The sequence below is a fragment of the Dasypus novemcinctus genome, chromosome 4 (genome assembly GCF_030445035.2).
Source record: "Dasypus novemcinctus isolate mDasNov1 chromosome 4, mDasNov1.1.hap2, whole genome shotgun sequence".
Taxonomy (NCBI): domain Eukaryota; kingdom Metazoa; phylum Chordata; class Mammalia; order Cingulata; family Dasypodidae; genus Dasypus; species Dasypus novemcinctus.
The window spans coordinates 43,183,908-43,209,134 of record NC_080676.1 but is presented as its reverse complement, the minus strand read 5'-3'; the positions used below and the strand labels follow the sequence as shown (position 1 = coordinate 43,209,134).

General features: G+C 37.5%; 1 protein-coding gene across 1 annotated transcript in view; it reads left to right on the top strand.

The window, feature by feature from the left end:
• The window catches only part of LOC101447085 (solute carrier family 2, facilitated glucose transporter member 2-like), a 43,300-nt gene extending 18,380 nt beyond the window's left edge, over positions 1-24,920 (top strand). Inside the window, exons 3-11 of the mRNA XM_058295272.1 lie at positions 1,399-1,658; positions 6,235-6,359; positions 8,650-8,765; positions 9,679-9,841; positions 10,538-10,725; positions 13,640-13,744; positions 17,733-17,834; positions 19,099-19,296; positions 19,385-24,920. Coding sequence (XP_058151255.1) covers positions 1,399-1,658; positions 6,235-6,359; positions 8,650-8,765; positions 9,679-9,841; positions 10,538-10,725; positions 13,640-13,744; positions 17,733-17,834; positions 19,099-19,296; positions 19,385-19,498 — 1,371 coding nt within the window. The 3' untranslated portion in view covers positions 19,499-24,920. The remainder of the gene's footprint in view (positions 1-1,398; positions 1,659-6,234; positions 6,360-8,649; positions 8,766-9,678; positions 9,842-10,537; positions 10,726-13,639; positions 13,745-17,732; positions 17,835-19,098; positions 19,297-19,384) is intronic.
• The last annotated feature ends 307 nt before the right edge of the window (positions 24,921-25,227 follow it).

The window sequence follows — 25,227 nt, the reverse complement described above, 5'->3', positions numbered from 1 at the left end:
TCTATGAACACATTGTAAAATATGGCTCCCTGAAACTTAGTTTTGAACACTGTTCTTCCTTTTACACATTGAACTCTATGAGGACCCACAGGAGAAAGTTTCTTCAGGGCTCAGTACCTTCTCAAGGGCCATTGCATGGTTTTAATCTTTGGAATTCATCAGCCGTGTACCTGATGGTTTTCCCTGCTTTGCACTGGCTGTTAGAAAATTCACTGCTAAGTATGTGTTTCACTTTGAGCAAGGATTTGGTAGCCAGCATATGAATTTTGTACACCAACTTCATTCCTGGCCTCATCTTAAATTGCCCAATCTTTTGTATGCTTTTTTATACTTTTGTTAAAAATATTTATGTAACCAATTTAAAACCTTCAGTTCAGAAGTCAAGCTAGTGTGAAAATGTGTCTATTTTTAGCCTGCAGAATATTTCCATTTTGAATAGTTGCCAGCATGTAAACATTGGAGAATTTTATATAACCATTCATATTTCTGGCTTCTGTTAAAAAATTAAAGTTCATGCAACACTAGTCTCACATTTTCGCCCATTAGATGGGACAAGTGCTCTCCTGCTTCACAATCCTTATTACTCCCTATTAATCTCTAATTTTTTCCTCCAGTCATCAAGGTACTTCTTGCCTCCTTCACTTATTTGTTCCTGCCTTGTATCAGTCTGCCAAGGGGTGCCAATGCAAAGTACCAGAAATCTGTTAGTTTTTATAAAGGATGTTTATTTGGGTAAAATGCTTATAGTCCCAAGGCTGTGGACATTCCAACTCAAAGTACTATAATAGCTACTTTCTCACCAAACTCAGCTGCCACCTGCTGAAGCAAGGTGATGGGCGATCTCTGCAAGGATTCAGCCTTACCTTCTGTGTATCCTCATGCTAAGCTGTAGGCTGCCAGAGGGCTCATTTATTTCTAGGTCTTCTATATCAGTTTCAACTGTTCTGTTCTCTTCTCAAGGTCAGCAGCACACTATCAGGTGAAAGACTCATTTCTCTGCAAAGCCTCATGATCAAAAATGACAGAGCTCTCTCTGTTCCCCTATGTCTTCTTGAGTGAGTGTTCATTTTATATCAGACCCAGGAAGGGACAGACACTCAACCTGAGTCAAGTCCTCTGACAGTCCAATCTAGTTTAGGAACATAATTTTTCTCCTTTTTGGATTCATAAAATAATCTCAAACTGTCACATACCTGGTTCCATTTGCCACTAAATATGTGACAACTGTTTTATAGATATGGTCATCTATAAATAAAATTATCCATATTTATATGGGTATAACACATAATTGGGATTACCCCATTTGAATACCTAACAAATGTTTTCAAGGAAAAACAAACAAAAACGATATATCTGGCATGTTTAAAATATTGGAGTTATTTTTCTTTATTTCCTCAGATAATAGAATCCCATTATAGACGTGTGTTGACCACACTGGATGACCGAAAGGCCACCAATGAATATACTGTCAACAGCACAGAGAACGTGCCCACAGTCCCACACCCAGTGGACCCCAACCCAACCACTTGGGCCGAGGAAGAGAGTATGGAGTTTGCTCATCTGATCACCATGCTCTGGTCCCTGTCTGTATACAGCTTTGCAATTGGTGGAATGATTGCATCATTACTTGGTGGGTTGCTTGGGGACAAGCTTGGAAGGTAGGAAAATTTCATAAATAAGCATTAAACACAGAAACTTTAATATATTGCTTTTGTTAGACTTCGTTTAGAAAGATAAGCTCTTCCCTTTGTGGGATAGTTTCAGAGTTGTTTGTCCAATTCATGACCTATAATGCAGGTCCATGTTAGATCAGGTCAATGGAGAAAGTTGTTTCAACAATCTAGTTAACTGTGGAGGTATTTACAGCAAAAGTAAGTTTGGTGTATATTTCTAGATAAGTGCTTTGATTCTCTGCTTTGTAAGTTATAAACCGTGATAGGAAACCACTGCACAAATGGTTAAATCAGGAACTCAGTAGAAGAGCCAAGACTAGAATTTTTAACTTGGGAGTCCTCTGTTTGCAAATCACTACATTTCTCAATCGTCTAATTTTTCATTTTCAAATGACAATTTAGCATTTGGATCAGCCAAGGCCTTGGGTCCTTTCAGTATCCCAAACTCACGGTGGCCCAGTGTACTTAGTATGGAGGTTCTAGCTGCTACTACTGCTATCCCAAAGCCCCAACCAGAGATGAAGCAGTGGCGTCATTACTCAACTCTGGTTTCTATTAGGTGTTTTGGATTAAAAGCCCAGTGGAACTCTTTCACCCTGAAGTATCACTTAATCATGACATACTAAAAGACATAGGGATTTTACCCCTATATAGAGAGGAAATAAAATCAGGAAATCAAATATTTATTGCTTTCTTTAGATTCATTTCCTGCTCATTGAGCTCAGTTTTTCTGTACTAATTACATTTTTCCTGAATGTAAAAACAATATAGGCCAGATATGGAAAATTTAGAAAAACACAAAAGCCTTTAAAGGTGTAAATAAATATCTAGGCAACTAGCTTGATAATTCTGGATTACAATTCATTTACCAATTGCAGTACAAATTATGATTTTTACCTCTCTAGTTGTTGAAATTCTGATAACTTCTTCCTCTTGTATCAGAGCTTTTACATAATAAGACAACAAGAAGTTTTCTTAAATAAAGTGTATCATGGTAACCCAAATTTTATTCTCATTCTTTTATGAAAGGGACTTTCCTCTACCATAAAAGAAAATGATCATTTTCTCACATATTTACCAACTTAATGGTGTTTAGTCAAACTTTAAATCAGAATCAATAAATACAGAGTTCTTAAACATCAATTTTCATTTGTACCAATCTGTCATAAGCAGTGAATGGGGACTTTTCTAGAGTATAACTAAAGAAAATCAAAATAAGGAAAATTAAATTAATTTTTAAAATATGGACAAACCAATTCTTTTAGATGTTACTGATATTTTATACTTCTTCCCATCCCTGAAGATAAAGCTGAAACTATGGTTTACCCTCATTTAGAAATGAAATTTTGACAGGTGCAGTAATTTATCTTAGAACATTTCATTAGTGTCCTAATCTTGGAACCAGGATACAGGTTCTCTTAAGCCTTATGATTTAGCATCATAATAATCAGACACCAAAACAATGTCAAATGGCCATTTATCTAGTGGTCTATGATAAACTAAAAGTGAGGCTTCTGCCAGTTCCCAGCAGAAAAATGATCCTCCTTGAAAAACAGTCCTAAAATTCAAAATTTCAACTTTAAAGTTAAGAAAAAAGAGTTCAAACTATCCCATAAAACAATTTTTTTTTCCTAGGGAGAATCACTAGAAGATGACATGATTTTCCTTATTGCCAGGGTCATTTCTCTACCAGTTAAAAATAAATAAGTAAAAATGCATTCCTTCCATTATTGCTAAAGGAAGTCTTTGTTTGCACTTACATAATAGTACATAATGTCTATAGCCAATATTTAATTGTTTCAAGTTTACAAATTCAGATTTTCCAGGGGCTGTGCGCTTACAATTTAAAAACCACATATAAACAGAACATGGTCTGGGCAACCCAGACATGAGTCAAGGAAGGCATACATAGCTTTCCTTTGAATACACGTGCATGCTTTTTTATAAAAAATGGTAGAAATTTAATGGAACTGAAGAAAATGACACATTAAACTTTGGTTTCACACAGAACAAGTCCTAGTGCTATCACTTACTGTGTGAAAATGAGCAAGTTGTTTGGAGTCTCTAAAACATTTTCCCCCATCTACAATGTGAGAAAAAATAATACCTCTATTTCCCCTGCCTTAGGGTAGTTGGTAATTGTTTACCATTTATTTCCATCAAATGGTTTGTATTGGTTTCTTATTGCTGCTTTATCAAATGACCACATATTCAATGGCTCAAACCTCACAAGTTACTGTCTTACAGTTGTGGAGGTCAGAAGTTGAAATCAGGCTACCATCAAGGTGTCAGTAGGGCTGGACCCTTCTGGAGGCTCTGAGGGGAGAATGCCTGTCATCATTCCTTGCCTTTTTCCAGCTTCCTGTGGGCTCCTCCATTCCTTATTTCCGTTCTTCCATCTTCAAAGTGCACCACTCCAATCTCTACTTCCGTCATCAAGTCACCTTCTCTTCTGCAGTAGTATTTCCCTCTGCCTCTCTCTTAAAAGTTTACTCGTGATTATATCATTGGGTCTACCTGTACAGTCTAGGTTAATCTCAAAATATCCTTAACTTAATTGGATTTGTAAAATCCCTTTTGCCATATTCATAGAGTCTGGGAATTATAAGTACATTATTCAGTCTACCACCTGGTTTTCATATAATCATTGCTGTATGAGATTATATCATTTTAGTCTTTTTTTTTTTTTTTGAGGTACCAGTGCAGGAATTGAACCCAGGACCTCGTGTGCACTCAGATGTGGGAAGCAGGCACTCAACCACTTGAATTACATCTGTTCCCCTTTCTATCTTTTAAAAATTCTGGTGTTAACTGTACCTGCTTAGAAAAAGTTCACCCAGCAATGTTTGAAACATTGAACCCTATTTGTTTCTGAGGTGCGAAAACAAATAATATACAATGGGTTGTATTAACAACAGGAATTTATTGGCCCATGGTTTCAGATGTCAGAAGGCTTGCATCCAGGGCTCCTTGGCTTTTCCATCACATCTGGGCACAAACTAAATACCAATTTGTGTTATTGTAAGAAATAACTAATAACATCTTCAATGGTCCTATTTACAAATGGGTTCATATCCACAAGACCAGGGAGTGGGACCTGAACATGCATTTTTTGGAACATGATTTAATCCCAAAAAGAGCATAATAATGAGGTATTTACCTTTCTTCATGAAGCAAACATTTGCACACCTACCCACTCGAATTCTTTTACTGGCCTTAATAAAACTTTATATCATCTACTTAATTTATAGTTTATCTCACTTTCCTATCACAGAAATAAAAGCATGACATACTTGCAAATGCTTTTTACTTTTCATATGCTGAATTTTGAAATTGATGTTTTTTTTAACTAAGGCCTGTTTTATTATATAGTTGGTTGAAATTATTCATAGATCCTGGAAATATCCTGGCATGCAATATAAGTAATTCTCTACAATAAGGCTTAAAGTAAAAGTATGTTTTAATTTACTTCCACATAATTCTCACAAAAGGAAAATTAACATTGAAAGTTCTTCTCATAATCTACAACTAAAAACCTGTACCATTTAAAAAAAACACACAAAGAAACTAGGAATCTCAGATTACAACTATAGCATTTAATTTAGCTAAAGAAGTATTATCTAAAGCAATCAACTTGTAACAAACTTAATTAGTAACTGTCTTAGTCAGCTAAAGGGGTGCTGATCCAAATTACTGGAAATCTGTTGGCTTTTATAAAGGGTATTTATTTGGGGTAAAAGCATACGTTTACATGGCCCTAAAGAGTCCAACTCAAGGCTGTTTTCTCACCAAATTCTGTTGCCATATGTTGAAGCAAAATGGTGGGTAATCTCTGCCTGTTCTCTTGGGCCTTACCAGCTTCTCTGGTCTCTTCACAAAGTTAACTATAAACTATCAGTTGAATGGCTGTTTCTCTTACTAGGGCCACAGGATCAAAGCTGACCAAGTTTTCTTCTGTGATATCTATGAAGTGCTCTCTCTTCCTGTGTCTCCAGGATCAAAACTGACAAAGCTCTCTCTCTTCTTCCGTCTGTCTTGTTGAGTGCATGCTGGTTTATAGCAGCCCATCACGGGGTGGGGACTTAACCTGTGTTACACCCTACTGACTGGAGGAATCAAAACCCTAATCTTAACATACTTTAATCAAAGACATCTCAGCTGAATCAAATACAATCAAAGGATATAATGCAAAGAGGAAAAGACCAGTTTACAAACATAATCCTTCTTTTTTGGAATGCATAAATAATATCAAACTGCCACAGTAACTGTTTGAAAGAATGTCTGAAGTGTTAAACTAGTCATCACCAGTACTGAATTGTCTCTATGCAAAGGTGAAGGGCAGGCTTTTGTAGCCATGACTCTCCCATCATCAATACTCTTTTTTGTACAAGCGTTAGTTCATAGTTAAGTCAATGTAGAACTCTGGTTTAAAGTTCCTTAAGTAGTTTTTACAGTAAAATTAAAATCGTCATTCAGATTAATATCTCAGCATGCTCTGAAAGTAAATGCATTTATCAAGTTTCAGTGCTGCATTTATAATCCTTGCTTTTTCAAATTTCAGAATCAAAGCTTTGTGGGTAGCTAACTGTCTTGCATTAGTTGGAGCTCTCTTGATGGGCCTTTCGAAACTGGGAACTTCCCACATTCTTATCATTTCAGGAAGAGGCATATCAGGACTCTATTGTGGTAAGTCTCTCACACACACACACATCTTTGTCTGAGGTATTCTAAAATAACATGTGGTAACATTCAAGGATTTTTTTTTAGACTAAAGTGGTGTCACAAAAGAGAAAGATAATAGAACAAAGTCAAAGTCCTGGGTCAGGGCGGGTAGGGATGAGTAAATGGTTATTGTGATGCTCTGTTCTTGTCCATGACAATGACACCATTGCTAAATGTAAGATCTCAGACGAATTACTTAACTCTGGCTCTCAGTTTCCTCCTCATTTAAATGAAGATGATAACAACATATACCTCATGGAGTCCTTGTGAGAATGCATGTAAAGTGTTCAAGATAGAATCGGACATACAGTGAGGGTTCAAAGCTGCCAGCTGTTATTACTCCTGATTGACAGTGAATAGGAGAAGACTGCCACATCCAGAACCCCAAACTCTGCCCTTTGAGTCTACCTGGCTACTTGTGCTTCTGTACCTCTTTCCTGGCAAGACCTTGAAACCCCGGGCCCATCTGTTAGTAAGTCTTCCCTGGCCCTGTCTGATTTAATACATGACTGGGTGAAGTGGTAAAGTTGTGGTGACTGAAGGGAGAGAGAATCAGGCAGAAGGAGATAGACAATTACTGACCAGGAGCTCAGGGTGGAGGAAGATGGCTCCTCTGTGAATTTCACATCAGAATACCAGGAATCATTCATTCTCGAAAACAACTTTTCAAACTTCCCAAAGGAATGGATCAGTAGAGGCATGAGCAGGAGGGTCGCTCAGCTCTAAAGCCAATCACCAAATCTTTAACCTCTAATGCCAAGGAAGCCTGATTCTGACTGCTCTGGGCTGAGGTTTTAACCCATTATCCTAAATTGTAGCAGCCTTTCAAAGTACTAATATCCATGGGTCATGCTTACTGCTCAATCTCCCCCAACAAGCACACACAAACACTCAACACACACAAACACTATTTTCTGCAGTCTTAATTACCAAAAGCTGTGACCTCTGGTTTTGTGTGTGTGTGCATGTGTGTACAGTTGTCGGGGAGCACAAAATTTCATGTTGAATATTTATAACACTTTTACCTATAGAAGAGAAAAGTGTTATAAGTGATCAATTGAAGCACAAGACTAAAATATCCTGAAGTTAATAAATTAATTGAATGTCTGTTTTCACTATTGTCAGTGTTAATACAAATAACTGAAGGTCAGGGTAGCTTTACAAGGTGAAAAATCAGCACACAGGTAGAGAGAGCTTTGGATTCATAGTGAATCAATTCTGGCACTGTCTCTGTCTCTTTCTGTCTGGACCTTTGATAAATTAATTTCTGTCTGGACTTTGGTTTTGTTCCTGAAAAATGCAGATAATAACCCATAACACAGAGACCATCCATTTCCTTTGATAGGCAGTCTGTAAGAGGAATCCTCCAAAAAATCTTATTTTAAATTTCTTAAGGAAATGCCAAATAATGAATTCACCCTTGACTTATTCATAGTCTCTGACCTTTTTATGCAATAATCAAATGGCTGAGCACTCCATTTCCAACATGACTAATTACATCTGCATTTAAGAAAGCTACAGAAGGCAGAAGTGACTAGTGTATTTTAATTTTTTTTTTTTTTTTTTGGTATTCCTTTAATCAGCAAAAGACCTTCCTCAAATAAAATCTATTCTGAAGTCTCATATAAAAGGAGTTGGGTTGCTCTGGGTGAAGTGATTGGGGGAAAGGATCTCCAGAATTCCTGGTTCCTTGACCTCTTCCCATCTATCTACACCCCACCACCCCCTAACAGTGGTCTTGAGGCACCACCACGTTGTGCAAACTCAAATAGAGCCTGTGGTTCTCATGCCAAGGCTCTATTGCACTGTGACCTTGGGCAAGTCATTTCCCACCTCTCTCAGGTGAAAAGATTAGTCTACATATTTTCTAATTCCCTTTAATCTCATGAGTTTAGATTAAGAATGTTATCAAAGCATCTTCAGTCTCTTTTCTGAAGACAATCTAATGTATTATGATCTAAACTAAATAATATTTAAATAGACTTTTGCTAATTAAGACAATGTTATGAAGGATTACCAAATCCATGACTAACCATTTCTTACCATTCACATTTCCAACAACAACTTCATTTGGGGTCTTACCAACAGTATATATATTTTTTTGGATAATGCTTCCAAGGCTAGACACAAGAGCTTTTCCTTCCAATGGATTCAGGGGGATTTTCGGTCAGGATATTCATTGGATTTACAGAAAATCATGATTACTGAGATAGTACTGGTTGTACTTTAACTTTTATGTTCCCGTTTCTTGCAGGGATTATATCAGTCCTGGTTCCAATGTACATTATTGAAATTGCTCCAGCCTCTCTCAGGGGCGCTCTTGGCACCTTCCACCAGCTGGCCATCATCACAGGCAGTCTTATTAGTCAGGTAAAAATTCCCCATCCTCTACTTCATCCATCATCTCCCTCTCTGTCTGCTCTCATTGGATCAGCACAAAGAGAAAAACCAAATCCACCAGTGGTGGTGAAGGTGATGTGGAGACACAGGCTTTTTGTTCAAAGCTAAGTTTTTACCACTCCTCCCTTTTCTCCTTGGAGTTGTGGAGTGGGCCCTGGAGGAGACCTGATGAGCCTCCAGCCAGTCTTGAAGTTCTGGAGCTATTTTTTTGAGAATTAAAATATTCTATTCAGATTTCAAGGAATAGGAAATTTCAATATTTGGCTCCGGTATACTCTTTGCTTTCAGAATCATAACTGGAAACCTACTATGTACATGACGAGCAGAGCAGCTCTTGTTTAGCACCTGGGGGCCTGCAGCCCTCCTAGCCCCTCGTCTCACAGGGACTCCATGGAACTCAGCCGTGGGCTCCTCAGGGGCAGTCTGTGAGTCACAGAGTAGGGGCCACAAAGCTGGTTCACATCAGAGTAATTGTCCTTTGAATGAATCCCATTCTACCTAAGTTCTCAGAAAGAATTCATAAACAAAGTTCCAAAATTATTCATGATTTTAATATAGCATTATTCAATCTCATTGCCTGGAGAACACAGTTGAGCATTTCTTTCAATATCAAATATTTTTTAAAAGTTTGTTTCATTGCCATCTTTAATGTCCCAGTGGAATTGGTAAAATTATTTTCATTAATAGGTGAACTGTTTGTAAAACACATAAATCTAATTTAGTTAAGGTTAGGTACATTAGTAAATGTTTCCACCTTGTGCATACCCGAACCAAAGCTGTTAGGAAATATTATTAAATAACCTAGGTGCTTCATCAACAAGTTGTTGTAAAAGGCAGCCCCAAAGTGTTTTGCAGTTGATATGCTTCTTACTTACCGTTTCAGATTCTGGGCCTCCGCTTTGTCCTTGGCAATCAGGACCTGTGGCACATCCTGCTTGGCCTATCTGTGGTGCCAGTTGTCCTACAGTCTCTGTTGCTCTTCTTCTGTCCAGAAAGCCCCAGATACCTTTATATCAAGGTGGATGAGGAAATCAAAGCGAGGGATAGTAAGTATGGGGGTTGGATTTTTCTACCTATTGTTTTAGAATTTTCAGCTTATGTTAAAAACGTTCATGAATGGTTCCTCTTGAAATTGATAGCAATGCCTTTCAAATGAGGGCAGTGGTTACATGAAGAAGAGTGTAATTCTTCTTCATGTGATTGCTCAATTTTTTTTTTTTTACTTTTTATTACTTTATTTTTTTCAAGGTTAAAGAACAAATCTTTTGCAACAGTTGGAAATGAAAAGATACCTCTTAGAGTTTGACTTTGAAAAAGTAAAATTTTAGAAGTTTTCAGGTTTGAACATTATGTTCTTTTTGAAAAGTGAGAAGATTTGTTTTTCTTAAACAACAAAGGACAAAATAAGGATAAAGTATAACTCCATGCCATTTTGCACTCATAAGCATTTACTCCAGCCCAAACCAGAAACCAACATGGAAGATACTGAGCATAGTCAGACGTTTCTAAAAGACCCTTCCAACTTTGTGCTTCTTAAAGTTGTCTTGGAATGAAACCACATCTGCTTTCTGTTGATATTAACCAAAGAGCAGAATTTAATTGAGCAAAAAGTAATTTCCAACACCCATACTATTAAGTACTCAAAAGGGCCAACAGACCTTTAGCTCTTTTATTAACAATTATAAAATTATTTATTTATTTTTTAAACTGAGTTGATTCAATGTGATCATTTTTGGGGACAGGCTTGAAAAGACTCAGAGGATCTGATGATGTCACCAAAGACATCACTGACATGAGAAGAGAGAAGGAAGATGCATCATGTGAGCAGGAAGTCTCCATAATTAAACTCTTCACAAAGTCCAGCTACCGAAAGCCCATTCTAACAGCACTGACGCTCCACGTGATTCAGCAATTTTCTGGAAACAGTGTAGTAAGTTTAAGAATTCCCTCTAACTTTTCAGAGCAAAGTAAAATTAGGTAGAGAGGGTAAAGGGTAGACGTTTAAGTAGTTAAAAGACATTTTAAAATGTTGACATCACATGTCTTACTAAACAAATAAGTATTAAGCATGCATTAATTTTCTTTGTGTTGCCTCAACTACTGTTTAAAACTAGCTTCAATTTTAAAAACATGCCTAAAATCAATGGTATTATATATACATTAAGATGAAGGGGAGAAAAAGGAAAAAAAGTAATAAAATAAATAAATATAAAAAGAGGGGCACAGATGTGACTCAAGCAATTGAGTGCCTGCCTCCCACATGGGAGGTCCCAGGTTCCATCCCTGATACCTCGAAAAGCAAACGAACAAATAAAAACAAACAACAATCAAACAAGTTAAAAAACCAACTCAGGGGAGCTGGTGAGGCTCAGTGGTTAAGCACTGGCTTCCCACATACAAGGTCCAAGCTTCAGTCCCCAGCTCCAGTACCTAAAGAAAAAAAAAAAAAATTCAACATCTAAAAAGTCAGAAATATACGGGGCTTATAAAATTGAGTATCAAATTTATGACTTTTGATAACGAGGGCAAAAAGAATTCTATGCCTCACAATACACTACTTAAAGGCAGGGTACCAAATAGGCAGGTATAAAGCTCCAGCCATCCAACAAATTTTGTACCACTTGGGGAGATGGCACAATATAATATACAAGAGTGAGCTGGCATGATCATGGTCAGTAAGGGTAGATAAGGCATGATTGAAAAGCATCCTGAAAAATAAAGTAGCTAGCTTTCTGGTTTTCAGTTGAAACCCTTACATTATATACACTAGGATGTTTCTGCTAACTGTTAGGAACAGAAAAAAATTGTAAGCATTTGTTAAGTAACTAGATAAAAGATATTACTTATCCCTTTTCGTTGATGTTAAAATGTGATTCAGCTTCTGCCATAGTGTACTGGGCCAATCTGAGATCCATAAGGGACACTTTGAGGGAGAATGAGAGATGGGCAGAGATTTGGGGGCGGCAAAGGAAGTAATGCCCATCAGTTGAAGAAATAGGAGATGTGAATCTCACTGTACAAGCCAGATACTGCTCTGCTATAAATCTGTCCCCCTTTACAGGGTCTGTGATATTCAATTTTGTCTAATAACTCTACATAACTTTGGGACTCAGAGACCAAAATGGTGCCTTTTGTCTCCACTCTGCCTCAATATACAATAGTTTCTATGAACCTCTCTGCCTCCTGTTCTAGCCCAGTGCCTGACTTAGAAAGGCATCCAGGAAATGCTGACTGTGAGGTTGATGGGAAGCCTAAAAATGGCAGAATAGTTCACTGTGTGCTCTCAGCCACTACTCACTGAACACGTAGTCTATGCAGTTCTCCTCTACCACCCTGTCTGCAAGAAAAGGTGCCAGCAACAGGACATGTTACGTGAGACAGATAGACCGAATGACTTAAATGACTATTATAAACACAACAAAATAATAAAAGTCTATTAGGAAGGATGTGAACCAGGTTTCTCTATCTCCACTGAGACTAATGGAAAACATTGGATTAAATGTGATAGCATCCAGAACTCTTGCACATGTTGGTGAGAACATAAAATTGACACTTCTTGGGAAAACTGTTTGACAGTATCTACCAAAGATGAACGCATACACATGCTGTGGCCCAGTAATTCTATTCCTAGATATAAATGTTTTTACTTAACCAAAAGAATTGTACTAAATGTCCATAGCAACTTTATTCTTAATCTCTTGCACTGGCAGCTACCCAAATGTGCATAAATAGTAGAATTGGTAAATAAATTGTGGTATATCAATACCATACAAAACTATATACCAATGATAATGAACAGTGTACAAATCCATGCAATAATATGGATGATTTTTACAAAAGTAATGTTCAAGAGAAGACACAAAATAAAACATGTATAAAGTACAAGACTAAGCAAAATTTAACTATGGTGTTAAAAGTGCAATTGTAGTGTGCTACACAAAATGGGTTGAAGGATATATATGGGTTCTGGAGGGTTGTAAATTTTTTTCTTCAACTCTTTGCTGATTGCATGGGTGTGAAATTCACAGTTTGTGAAAATTAATTGAGATTTACATTTCTGATATGTGCACTTTTTACATGTATGTTAGCCTTGAACAAAAAGTTTAAACAATTGAAAATTATAAGAGAAAGAAAATGCAGTAGCAGAGTTTTCTTGTAAATAAGAGACTTTTTTTTTTAAAGATTTATTTCTCCCCACCCCACCCCTCCCCACCCCCTTTCGCCCCATTGTCTGCTCTCTCTGTCCATTTGCTGTGTGTTCTTCTGTGTCTGCTTGTATTCTCATTAGGCAGCTCTGGAAACCGATCCTGGGACCTTCCGGAGAGGCAGAGAGGTGATTACTCTCTTGCGCTACCTAAGCTTACCTGTTCTGCTTTGTCTTCTTATTTTTTTCTCCTTTGTGTGTTTTTGTGTCATCTTGCTGCGCCAGCTCTCTGCGTCAGCCGACACTTCTGCACAGGGCAGCTTTCCCATGCAAGGCTGCATTCCCACACAGGGCGGCACTCCTGTGTGGAGCCACATTCCTGCATGGGCCGGTACTCCATGTGGGCCAGATCACTGCATAGGCCAGCTTGCCTTCACCAGGAGGCCCTGGGCATTGAACCCTGGACCTCCTATATGGTAGAAGGGAGCCCAATTGGTTGAGCCACATCCATTTCCCAGAAAAGAAAAGACTTTTAAGCAATCAGAAAGTGTCAACACTGAAGAAAGACTGTGGATTCTCCTTTCCAGGAAGAAGAGTGTGGAAAAAATCTCTGAAGTTCTAGATACCTAAAATATTTCTTACTTTAAGGCCATATGTAGTAGGTTCCTTGATTAAGGCTAAACTGTTTTTTACTTTTCAGATTTTTTACTGCTCAATCCACATTTTTGAGACAGCTGGAATCAGCCATCCTGATTATGCAATGATTGGAGTTGGTATTGTCAACGTAGTTTTCACTGTTGTCTCTGTAAGTAGTCTACATAAATACTTTGATTGTCCCCTGTCCAGAAAAGGGGGAACACTTGTAATTGCAAGAGGGCTCAATGATTTTTCTCCATGTGTACTGGGTGTGTACAACCAAGAGGGTTATGGGAAGAAGTCCTAATTGTGATAACCCAGCCACACTTGTGGATAAGTCCTACTATGATTAGGCATAACTGAGAAGGTAGACACTGTTTTTGCCTTTCTCTTGGGATGCAATTTAGTCACTGGCTTGTGAATTAACAACTCACTTGGGGGTACAAAGAACCTTTCCCTGTATAAAGCCCTGGGTTTCTTCTCCTTCAGTGTGTACTTATGCCCCTGGGAATCAGCCCATGCCTTGTCATTTCTATCGATACTGGCTTTTCAACCTAGGTTCCTCTCCTTTGATGATACCCATGAGTTTTTATCCTGATGGTTCTTGGGGAAAATTTTTTTCAAATTTATTGGGGTTTTAACTAAATAACTAGAGGAAAATAAACTAGGTCCTTTCTAAAAAATTAAATTATCCTTATTCCAGATGACATGATTCTATATAATGAAAATCCCGGAGAATCCATATGAAAGCTACTAGAACTAATAAATTATTTCAGCTCAGTTGCAGGATACAAGGAAGACATGCAAAAGACAGTTAAGGAAAACGGACTTGGCCCAGTGGTTAGGGCGTCCGTCTACCACATGGGAGGTCCACGGTTCAAACCCCGGGCCTCCTTGACCCGTGTGGAGCTGGTCCATGCGCAGTGCTGACGCGCGCAAGGAGTCCCCTGCCACGCAGGGGTGTCCCCTGCATAGGGAAGCCCCTTGCGCAAGGAGTGCGCCCCGTAAGGAGAGCCGCCCAGCATGAAAGAAAGTGCAGCCTGCCCAGGAATGGTGCCGCCCACACTTCCCGTGCCGCTGATGACAACAGAAGCGGACAAAGAAACAAGACACAGCAAAAAGACACAGAGAACAGACAACCGGGGGAGGGGGCAATTAAATATATAAATAAATCTTTAAAGAAAAAAAAAAAGTCAGTTAAACTTCTAAACACTAATAATGAACAATCTGAAAAGGAAATTTTAAAAATTCAATTACAATAGCATATAATATAATCAAATATCTAGGAATAAATTTAACCAAAGAGGTAACTGACTTGTACACTGACAACTATAAAACATTGTTGAAAGAAGTGAAAGAAGATCTAAATAATGGAAAGTTATCCCATGATCACGGATTGGAAGGTATACTATTGTTAAGATGTCAATACTACCTAAAAAGATCTACAAATTCAGTGCAATCCCTATCAAAATTCCAGCAGCCTTTTTTTGCAGAAATGGAAAAACTAGCCCGCAAAATCATACGAAATTGCAAAGGGCCCTGAATAACAAAAAGAATCTTGGAAAAGTAAAACAAAGTTGGAGGATTTCCTGTTTTCAAAACTTAATGAAAAGCTACAGTAAGTAAAACAGTATGGTTCTCTCTTAAAATAGATATTTAGACTGATGGAATACAAGTGAGACTCCAGAGAGAAATCCATACATCTATGGCCACTTGACTGTCAACAAGGGTGCCAAGTCAATTCAATGGGCAAAAGAATAGTCTGTTCAATAAATAGTGTTAGGACAACTGGAAATCCACAGACAAATAAATGAATGTGGACCCATACCACTCAACATGTACAAAAACTGATTATTAAAGGAATCAACAACTTAAATGTAAGTGCAAATACTATAAAACTAACATAAGAAAACATAGGGAAAAAGTCTTCAGGACCTTATAGTGGGCAACAGACATTTCAATTTTATACAAAAAGCATAAGGAACAAAAATATTTAGATAAAATGGACTTCTTCAAACTTAAGCACTTTTCAGCATCAAGGACATTATCAAGAAAGTAAACAACCTACAGAATGGGAGAAAATATTTTGGAACCATATATCTCATAAGAGTTTAATATCCAGAATATATAAAGAGAGCCTATAACAACTCAGCAACAAAAAGACAAACTACCTAATTTTAAAAGGGTCAGAGGTTTGCCTAGACATTTCTCCAAAGATGTTCAAATGGCCAATAAGTGTATGAAACCATGTTCAAGATCATTAGCCATTAAAGAAATGCAAATTAAAACTACAGTGTGATAGCAATTCATACCAACTAGGATGGCTACTTTAAAAAAATGAAAAAAAAAACAAATGTTGAGGATGCAGACAATTAGAAACCCTCATACATATTCATAGCAATGTAAAATGGTATAGGCACAGTGGGAAACAGTTCGGTGGTTCCTCAGAAAGTCAAAGAGAATTACCATGTGACCTGGCAGTCCAGGTAATTATTTGTTTTTGAAAAGTTGCTTTAATGTTCAAAACTTACAACAAGGACAGTCCATCAGTCACTCAGTTCCCTTCTCCAGAGTTAACTAATGTTAAGTAATTCTGTGTATCCTTACAAATGAATATATGCCAATAGAAATAAATGCTGATAATGTTTATTTCACTAATTGGAAGGAACAAACTAAATGAATGTGCAGGAAAATAGAGAGACTTTCCTAACTCCATTCTGAATTATGGTCTCCATTCCATATGAACTTCCATTTAATGGGTCTGTAGAAGAGATTCTGTAATAGCAGAGAGAAAACATGGAAAGAAATATGGAGAAAACTGAATGCAACATGGACCTGGAGGAGAAGCAGTTACCAGGAAACTCTAGCTTGTTACCCAGGATGTAGGTGAAACACAACAAAAATTAGGGTTATAGTTGGGCAAACACTTCTAACCACTGACAAGCAACAAATCTCACACCCACTCTATAGTGCTCATCTAGTCTACTTCAAAAAGAGAGCCCAATACAGTTTTCAAGGTGTGCAGTTTTAGAGTTTATATTTAGAAAAATTTAAATCTTCCCAATGAAGGAGAAACTTTTTCAGAAACTGAAGAAACACATAGTAAAAGCCCTTGATCCTGAAAATGCTTCTGTTTTCTTGGTGGCGAGTCAACACTGAAAGTTACAATTTTCAGAGAAATTTTAATATATAGTTTCTATTTCCCACTTCTTTCTCATGCTATCTGAAGTACGAATGTACCTCTGAGATGAAAGGGGCTTTCTCCGAAGGTGAAAACAAATGTTTCCCAGATATTTTCAGAGCCAAAGCTCAATATACAAGGGTATCATTGCTATCGACACACCAAAAGACTGATGTGCCTAGTCAATTTACTCAGCAAGGTGAGAAATAGTCACAGGTAGTCTTTTTGTGAGTCACCAGCCTTGAGTAGACAAAGGTCTATCAGCAAACTCTATCTGAGCTCATCGTAAATCTTAACCATTAATGGAAAGGTCAACAGACCCAAAGAAATCAATGACATAGCTGCTGAAATAGGATAAAAAAGACTTTAACCCTTTGCCAAAGGCTATCTTTTTAAATGAATTACTTCACATCTAGCACCAGATACATTTAGCCACACCAGAAAAGCACAGACCTGAGGATTATGGTAAAAGGATTAAATTAAGCATGATGTCAGGTGAATGGTCATGTGTTGACTTTATTAGCAGTCAGAATATTGGATGGAAGTAGTTAATAACTAACTTGTTTCAAGGTTCTGTAGTTAATTATAACAGGACAATTATCAGAAGAGGAATTTATGACATTTTATGCTGAACCTTCACATTTAAATATGCAGGAAATCAATTGGGAGTGATCCAGAATGTATACCATCTGAACTTTGGACCCAAAGTGATAATCCTAGAGTGGCAGTACAGCTATGATTCTACCTCTAGAAAGGCCTAATCCACACAATGGAACTCAGTTAAACAGGTGTTTGTCGATTACCTCAGTTTACTGAGAGCAGCTCTGGGCAGAGCTGACCCTCCTAGATCACTACCTGTAAAATGGAATAATAGGACTGCTTCCTTCCAGGTACTTTGGAAGAAAAGAACTATTTAAGTCTAAAGTCAGTATTTAGTGACCTATAAAACTAAGAAATATATTTTTAACTTCCCTAGGTATTCCTTGTGGAGAAGAGAGGGAGATTCTCTCAGCTTGATGATGGAGACACTGGAATGTTTTTGTCTGCCGTCTTGATTTCAGCGGGATTTTGTCCACGAGTAAGTTTCGTATCCACACTGAGCTTTTTGGTGACCATATGATAGCAATTCTTTGTTCAAGGTTAAAGTGCTTTGTATGTCAAAAGCATTTGAAATTGACTTATGAAATGAAGCCAGAGGACTGGCATATCACACTAAGGAGCTATATAAAGAAAAGGGGACAACTAGGTTCTTAGGGTTATAGATTGTATAGCTGGATTTTGTCTAGGTCCTTGGCTAAACTGCAAGAAATGAATTTCGAAAACATGCCATGTTGATTAGGCCAGTAATTTACTAAGGTAGGGTGGGAAGTGAAATGGGTGAAAATAATGGATCATGGGTCCCAGGTAAAGAAGAAGGGGCTGAAGAGTGATAAAAAGGGCCAATTTACAGACTAAAATTGCCCATTATAGAGTATAAATGCCCAGGTTTTACTTGCATTTTGATCTATGCCAGGGTGAAGGCCAGAATAGGGGTTAAAAGACAAGAGAGGGCCAGTGCGGCCTTTGTGCTTACTTTTTAAACCATTAATTATTTCCACCTCTTTGCTAATGGCATGGGAGGAATCCCAGCTGTTTGCTGTTTTGATTGATACCCCACCATCAGCCCCCCAGGAGAGCCAATGATAAGGCCCCTGGAGGATATCCTGGGCTTCTCCTGGCTTCCTGAAATTATCTCATTCCAAATGGGAGTTCCCGTGAAGTTTTTCCAGCAGCCATCTCAGAGGTATTGAGGACACATGTTCAATGGCAGCAGTTTGTCTGCCAGGTTCTAGATCCGTCTATCGATTCCCTATCTGGTCTGCTTCAACTGGGCATCAGCCTGTAAATCATGCTTGTTTCCTGAGAGGCTGTGTACAACATGATTAGAGCACAGCCCCGGGGTTAGCTCCAAGCATGTCCTAATCCCAGCTCTGCCACGTGGCTGCCTGCTTCACTTAGGCAAGTACCTGAAACTAATCTGAGCCCAGCACCTTCCTCTCCTATTTCACAGGATGGTCATACATTCATTCCAGAAACCTGGTATGGGCAAGAGCAAAAGCCAGTGGACTCTTGCCTCACCTTTTTCACAGCAAAGTGGTTAAGCATCATATAAATTCTCCAAACTGAGTATTTGCCCTAATGATGCTCAAAAGATTTATCCTCCGTCTACGATAACTGTAGTTGATTTTACATAAGCACATCAGTAAGAGAGCTGTGTCACCTCAGTGGGAAGCTACTTAGCTAAAGGACAACCCACCCAAATACCCAAGTTCCAACTTTCTTTTATGTTCCCTGGGTTTCAGTTTGCTTGGATGAGTTATTTGAGCATGGCGGCCATCTTCTTCTTCACCGCTTTCTTTGGATTTGGGCCAGGCCCCATCCCCTGGTTCCTGGTGGCTGAGTTTTTCACTCAAGGACCACGCCCCTCTGCTTTAGCAATAGCTGCATTCAGCAACTGGACCTGCAATTTCATCATATTCATATCTTTGACTTACATTGTGGTAAGCAGCCTTATACTGTGCAAATTTACTGAACAAAGATAGGGTCAAACAGCTGCTAATTGGAACTCTGTGTTTCTTTTCTGTGTAGGACATCAGTGGACTTTATATATTTTTGTACCTGTTGTTTCGCTTCCCTTTTTCATTCGTTAAAATTCCAGAAACCAAGGGAAAGTCTTTCCAAGAAATTGCGGCAGAATTCTGACACAATGGTGGCTCATCTCAAAGGTCAATAGCTGAGGAAGAAGTGGAATACCTTGGAGCTACAGAGACTGTGTAAAGATTACCTGGTTTTTGAGAGGTTTTTAAAATAAGGATTCCTTGAGAATTTTATTTCTACATACATCTTCAAGTATTATTTTACCTTTTTATTTTTTAACATATTTTTTTCTTTTTTGTTTTTTTTTTTTTTGTTTTTTAAAGATACTTAGATTATATATGTGACATAAAAAATATAGGAGATTCCCATATGCCCCATTCCCTGCCCCTCTCACATTTTCCCACAATAACAACATTCTTCATAGTGTGGACATTTGTTACAATTGATGAACACATTTTGGAGTATTGCCACTAAGCAAGAATTATAGTTAACACTGTAATTTACACTCTCTGCCACACAATTTTCTAAGTTATGACAAAATATTAATGGCCTGTATCTGTCATTGCAATGTCATTCAGGCCTTTTCTCAAGTCCCAAAAATGCCCCTGTATTACACCTATTTTTCTCTCTCCCTGTCCTCAAAACCTCCAGTGGTCACCGCCACTGGAATGATAAAAGTTCTTCCATTATTAGTAAGTCTACTCTAGTCCATCGTTCATTTCACAATCCTGATGTTTCAGGGATGGTGATGCCCACTCAGCCTCAAACTGAGAGGAGGCTTATATTCCATGAGACAGATGGATGGAACTATCTTGCTTGCAGTTGCTGACTCTGTCTGTTCCTTGGGATGATCGTTGTCCATCACCATCTCTTGTTACTTGTCCTCGGTGAGTCCAGTGACCTGGAGAGGAGGTGTTGCAATACTGTTGAGATTCAGGGCCCAGCTGGCACATGGACAACCCAAAGATTTAAGTCTCTAGGCCATACACCTATCAACTCTAGTACTGGCTATAGGTTCAAATGGAAAAGGCAGAATATCCATGTGTAGGGAAATCACAACTGAGTTCACCTCTGTCACACTGGGAAGCATAAATTCCAAAGTAGGGCCCACTTGCAGGGGACCAAACTCCTGAACTGTCAGCCCTGCCGATAGTGTCTGAATGTTTCCAGATCCCTCAGGAGCCCTGCTATTTGAGGCATTATTTACTGTGGCAGTCAGTTAGAACTTTTCAAATGAAAAGAAGGTTTAAGGCAAATTTTATGGCCAGATTTTGGAATAGAGGGTGGTCAGATAAAATACAGGTATTCAATTAAATTTGAATTTCAGATGAACATCCAGTAACTTTTTAGTGAAAGTCTCTTTCAAATATCTCATGAGATTATGAAATTAAATTTAATTGGGCATCTTGTGTTTTCATTTGCTAAATATGGAAAACTTAGTAAAACTATAATTTAAAAAGGGTGGCATGATACAGTATTGATAAATTGACATAATACAATTAAAAACTCAAACAGTTTATACATTGTCTATTCACAACTATGGAAAAGTAATCAAAACTTAATAAAGAAGGCATTTCAAACAAGGGGAAACCATACAGCTTAATACATCCTACTAAACATCTATTTGCTAGTTGGAAAAAATAAAGTTGAATACATACCTCACATTAGCCAACAGAATAGCTGGATATGGAGAGAAAGGCCAAATTAGTTTAAAAAAAATGTAAAGAGCCAAAAGAAAATTAAGATGAATATTTTTCTAACCTTGGAGAGTGAAAGATCTTTCTAAATAAGACCAAAGGAAAATACAGCAAAGGAAAAAATCTGATAGTTTTACTATCTAAACATAAAAAACTTATGTATATTTTTTTAAAAAGTAAATAAAGTGGAAAAACATTGCAACATATATGACATAGTGCAAAATTTTCTAAATGTCTAAAACTGAGATGCTATATTCTTTTCCTGTCAAATTTGTAAAGAATATTACAAATGGCACAAGCATGGTTGAGAAAGGTGCTGCTGAAACAGGGTCTTCATACACTGCTGATAGGAGCAATAAAAAGGAACTCACTGTATATGTCAAAAAGACAAAATAAAATATGAAATATTAAAATACTGCAGAATCATAATTTGGGAGAATGTTAGCTGACTTTGGAAAGTACTCACGATGTATTAAGTGAAAAAGCAGTTTGCCAAACAACTTGTTCATTATGATCCAAATTCTTATAAAACAAAACAAACACAAAATTTCTCTTTATAACAAAATGTCTGAAAGAAAATTCACCTAAATGTTAATATGAATGATTATCTCTGTGTGGTAGGATCATGATTTTGTATACTTCTTTATGCATCCATGCATTTCCCACAATTTGTGAAATAAATTGGTAAGCACCGTACATTTTAAAAGTCATTTTTTAAAGTTTTGAAGTGATTTCCAGTTCAGATAAGGATGAGGTAAATGAACTACAGCTTACCTACTAAAGACTCTGGATACATTTTTTAAATAATCACATGAGGTCTCTGAAATGTAAACAAATCAGGTAGATTGAGGAGGGGAGACCAAAACTTGCACAACTGACCCCTAAGGGAATGAGTTGCTTTTTTTTCCCCTGCTGTTTGGTCTCATGACTTTGATTTGAGCAGGCCCATGTCATATAAGATCAAGGCAGCAAAATGAGAGACAAAAATGCCAATTAGAAACCTCATCTCTGACCAGGATAACTGGGAAATGAGCCTTTGGGGTCTCTCCCAACTTTGCCCTATCTTCTAGCGAAGGACTGAGAAAAGGGACCCTGTAGGAGAAAATCATGGAAAGGATAGAGGTAGAGAAGAGAATTCCTTAATTCTGTGTATAAAACCGTACAGGCCACAAGCTCATCCCTCAGCGAGCACATGTGGGAGACACACAAAGTACCATGGCAAAGGTTTAAAACTGTAGTGATACTAGAACCACTATCCATGTAAGGTAAGACAGAACTTACAGTATGAACCTAAAAGGGTTGATTGCTTGCTACAGTAGCACAACTACAGTAGCACGAAAGTCAGCATTCACCAGAAGATTTTAACAGGACCCAGAATTGATAAAATATACTATTCTACACATATCGTCTAAGATCTAAAATTACTCTACATTTAAGGATGCAGGAAAATGTGATCAGTTCCCAAGAGAAAGGACAATCAATAGATGTCAACAGCAAAATGACTCAGATGTTGGACTTATCAGACAATTTTAAAGCAGCTATTATAATAGTGCTCCATAAAATAAAGGTAAACACACATAAGGAAAATGGAAATCAAAAGTTCTCAGAAGACATACAGAAACTAAAGTTTTCATATTTTTCATAAAGAAATTTTTACAACTGGAAAATATAATATCTGAAATTAGAAAAAAAAACCACTAATGGACTCAATCATAAATGGACATGACAGAGTAGAGTCAGTGAAATTGAATATAGAGCAATAGAAATTAGAAGAACAGAAAGAAAAAAAGATGGAAAAACAATGAGAGTGCCTCTAGAGCCAATAGATGGTTAAGAGTCATGTCCCAGTAATAGCAGGAGGCAAGGAGGAAAGGACTGTTGAGAAAAATATTTGAAGTAATAAGGGCTAAAGTTTTCCCAAATTTAGTAAAAAATAAATTTGCAGATACTCAAAACGAATAAACTCATGGAAAGCCACACATGGTCATATAATAATTAAACTGCTAAAAAGCAAAGATAAAAAAATAAGTTAAAGGTAAAACTATGGGGGAGCAGATATGGCTCAAGTGGTTGAGCTCCTGCTTCCCCACAGGAGAACCTGGGTTTGGTTGCTGGTGCGAACTAAAAAACAAGTAAGTAAAACAAATGTAAAAACAACTTAGGGTAGCTGATGTGGCTCAGTGGTTGAATGCCGGCTTCCCACATACGAGGTCCTGGATTCAACCCCTGGCCCCCGGTACCTCTAAATAAATAAATAAATGTAACAAAATTGTGGAAAAAATGGAAAATAAAACATACCATGCAAACACTAAAGAAGAGTGAAAGAGAAGAAAACGCTTGAGTGGCTATATTAATATCAGAAAATTAAACTTCAGTACAAGAAATATGAAAAATAAAGAGTCATTATATAATGATAAAAGGGATGGTTCATCAGGAAGAAATAACATTGTTAAATATGTGGGCACTTAATAACAGGATTTCAAAATACATGAAGGAAAACTAATGCAAATGAAAGGGAAAAAATAGACAAATCCACAACCGTAATTGAAGATGTAAACATCCCTTACTTGAAATTTATTAAAAGTAGATTAAAAAACAAAACACTAACGATATATAAAACCCAAACAAATTCCAAAGTGGCTCTACCATTCTGCATTCCCACAAGCAATAACTGAGTGTTCCAGTTGTTCTGCATATTCTTCACCAGCATTTGGTATTGTCAGATATCTTTCTGTGATTGATTTCTAGCTTAATGTCATTATGCTCAGAGAACATATTTCATATGATTCCATTTCTCTTAAATCTGTTAAGGTATGTCTTATGACCCAAAATAGGGTCTATCTTGGTGAATATGACATGCACTTGGAAAGAACATGGATTCATTTTTTGTGGGATAGACTGTTCTAATAATGTCTATTAGATCACTTTGGAATTGATGACCAACCATAGACACAAAACATGAGGAAAAAAAATCTCTCCTCAAATGATCTGAACAAGAGAGAGGAAGTCCGTTGCCTTTTATTTCATCTGAATTCATAAAAGTTTTAAAATTTACTTTTTAATATTTACATAGTCAATTTCACTTTTTGTTGTACAGTTCTATGAGTTTAGACAGTGGATAGTCAAGTGAACTCTTCCCACTATCAAGATAAAGGACAGTTTTACCACTCCCAATAATTCCTTAGTGCTGCTCCTCTAAAAATCTAACTCCAAATGCTCCAAAGGAACTGGTTCAAAAAGCCCTTTCTGCTGCATGAACGGCTCATTGTGGTTTCACTCTTTTTCTAGCATCTCTGAGTTCTTAGCTTCTTTATTTTAAACAAATCAATTGTATTGGTACATATTAATAAAGCAAGCAATTCATCCAAAGTGTACAATTAATGATATCTGGTATAATCACTTAGATGTGCATTCATCACTTCAATCATTATTACAGCATTTTCATTATTTCAATAATAATAAGAGGAAAAAAGAAAATTCTTCACCCTTCACTCTCTCTGTTTCCCCTGCTATACATAGCTGCTATTTCTGGCTATTCTTGCACAATCATTTATTACTTATTAAACAGCTTTATTTAAATGTATTCACATGCCATACAATATATCCAAAGTGTATAATATATGGCATTTTGTATAATCACAATATTGTGCATTCATCACCACAAAAAATTTTAGAACCATTTCATTACCCCAAAAATAAAACTCCACACTTTTAGCATGCTTTCCTAGCCCTACATAACTACTAATCTAATTGCACCTTTTTAATTGATTTATATTTACATTTTTTACAAAGATTTATTTATTTATTTATTTATCTCCCCTTTCCCCCCACCCCGGTTGTCTGTTCTCTTTGTCTATTTGCTGCATCTTCTTTGTCCACTTCTGTTATTGTCAGTGGCATGGGAATCTGTGTTTCTTTTTGTTGCGTCATCTTGTTGTGTCAGCTTTCTGTGTGTGCGGTGCCATTCTTGGACAGGCTGCACTTTCTTTCGCTCTGAGTGGCTCTCCTTACGGGGCACACTCCTTGCGCGTGGGGCTCCCGTACGCAGGGGCACCCCTGTGTGGCAGGGCACTCCTTGCGCGCATCAGCACTGCGTGTGGCCAGCTCCACACGGGTCAAGGAGGCCCAGGGTTTGAA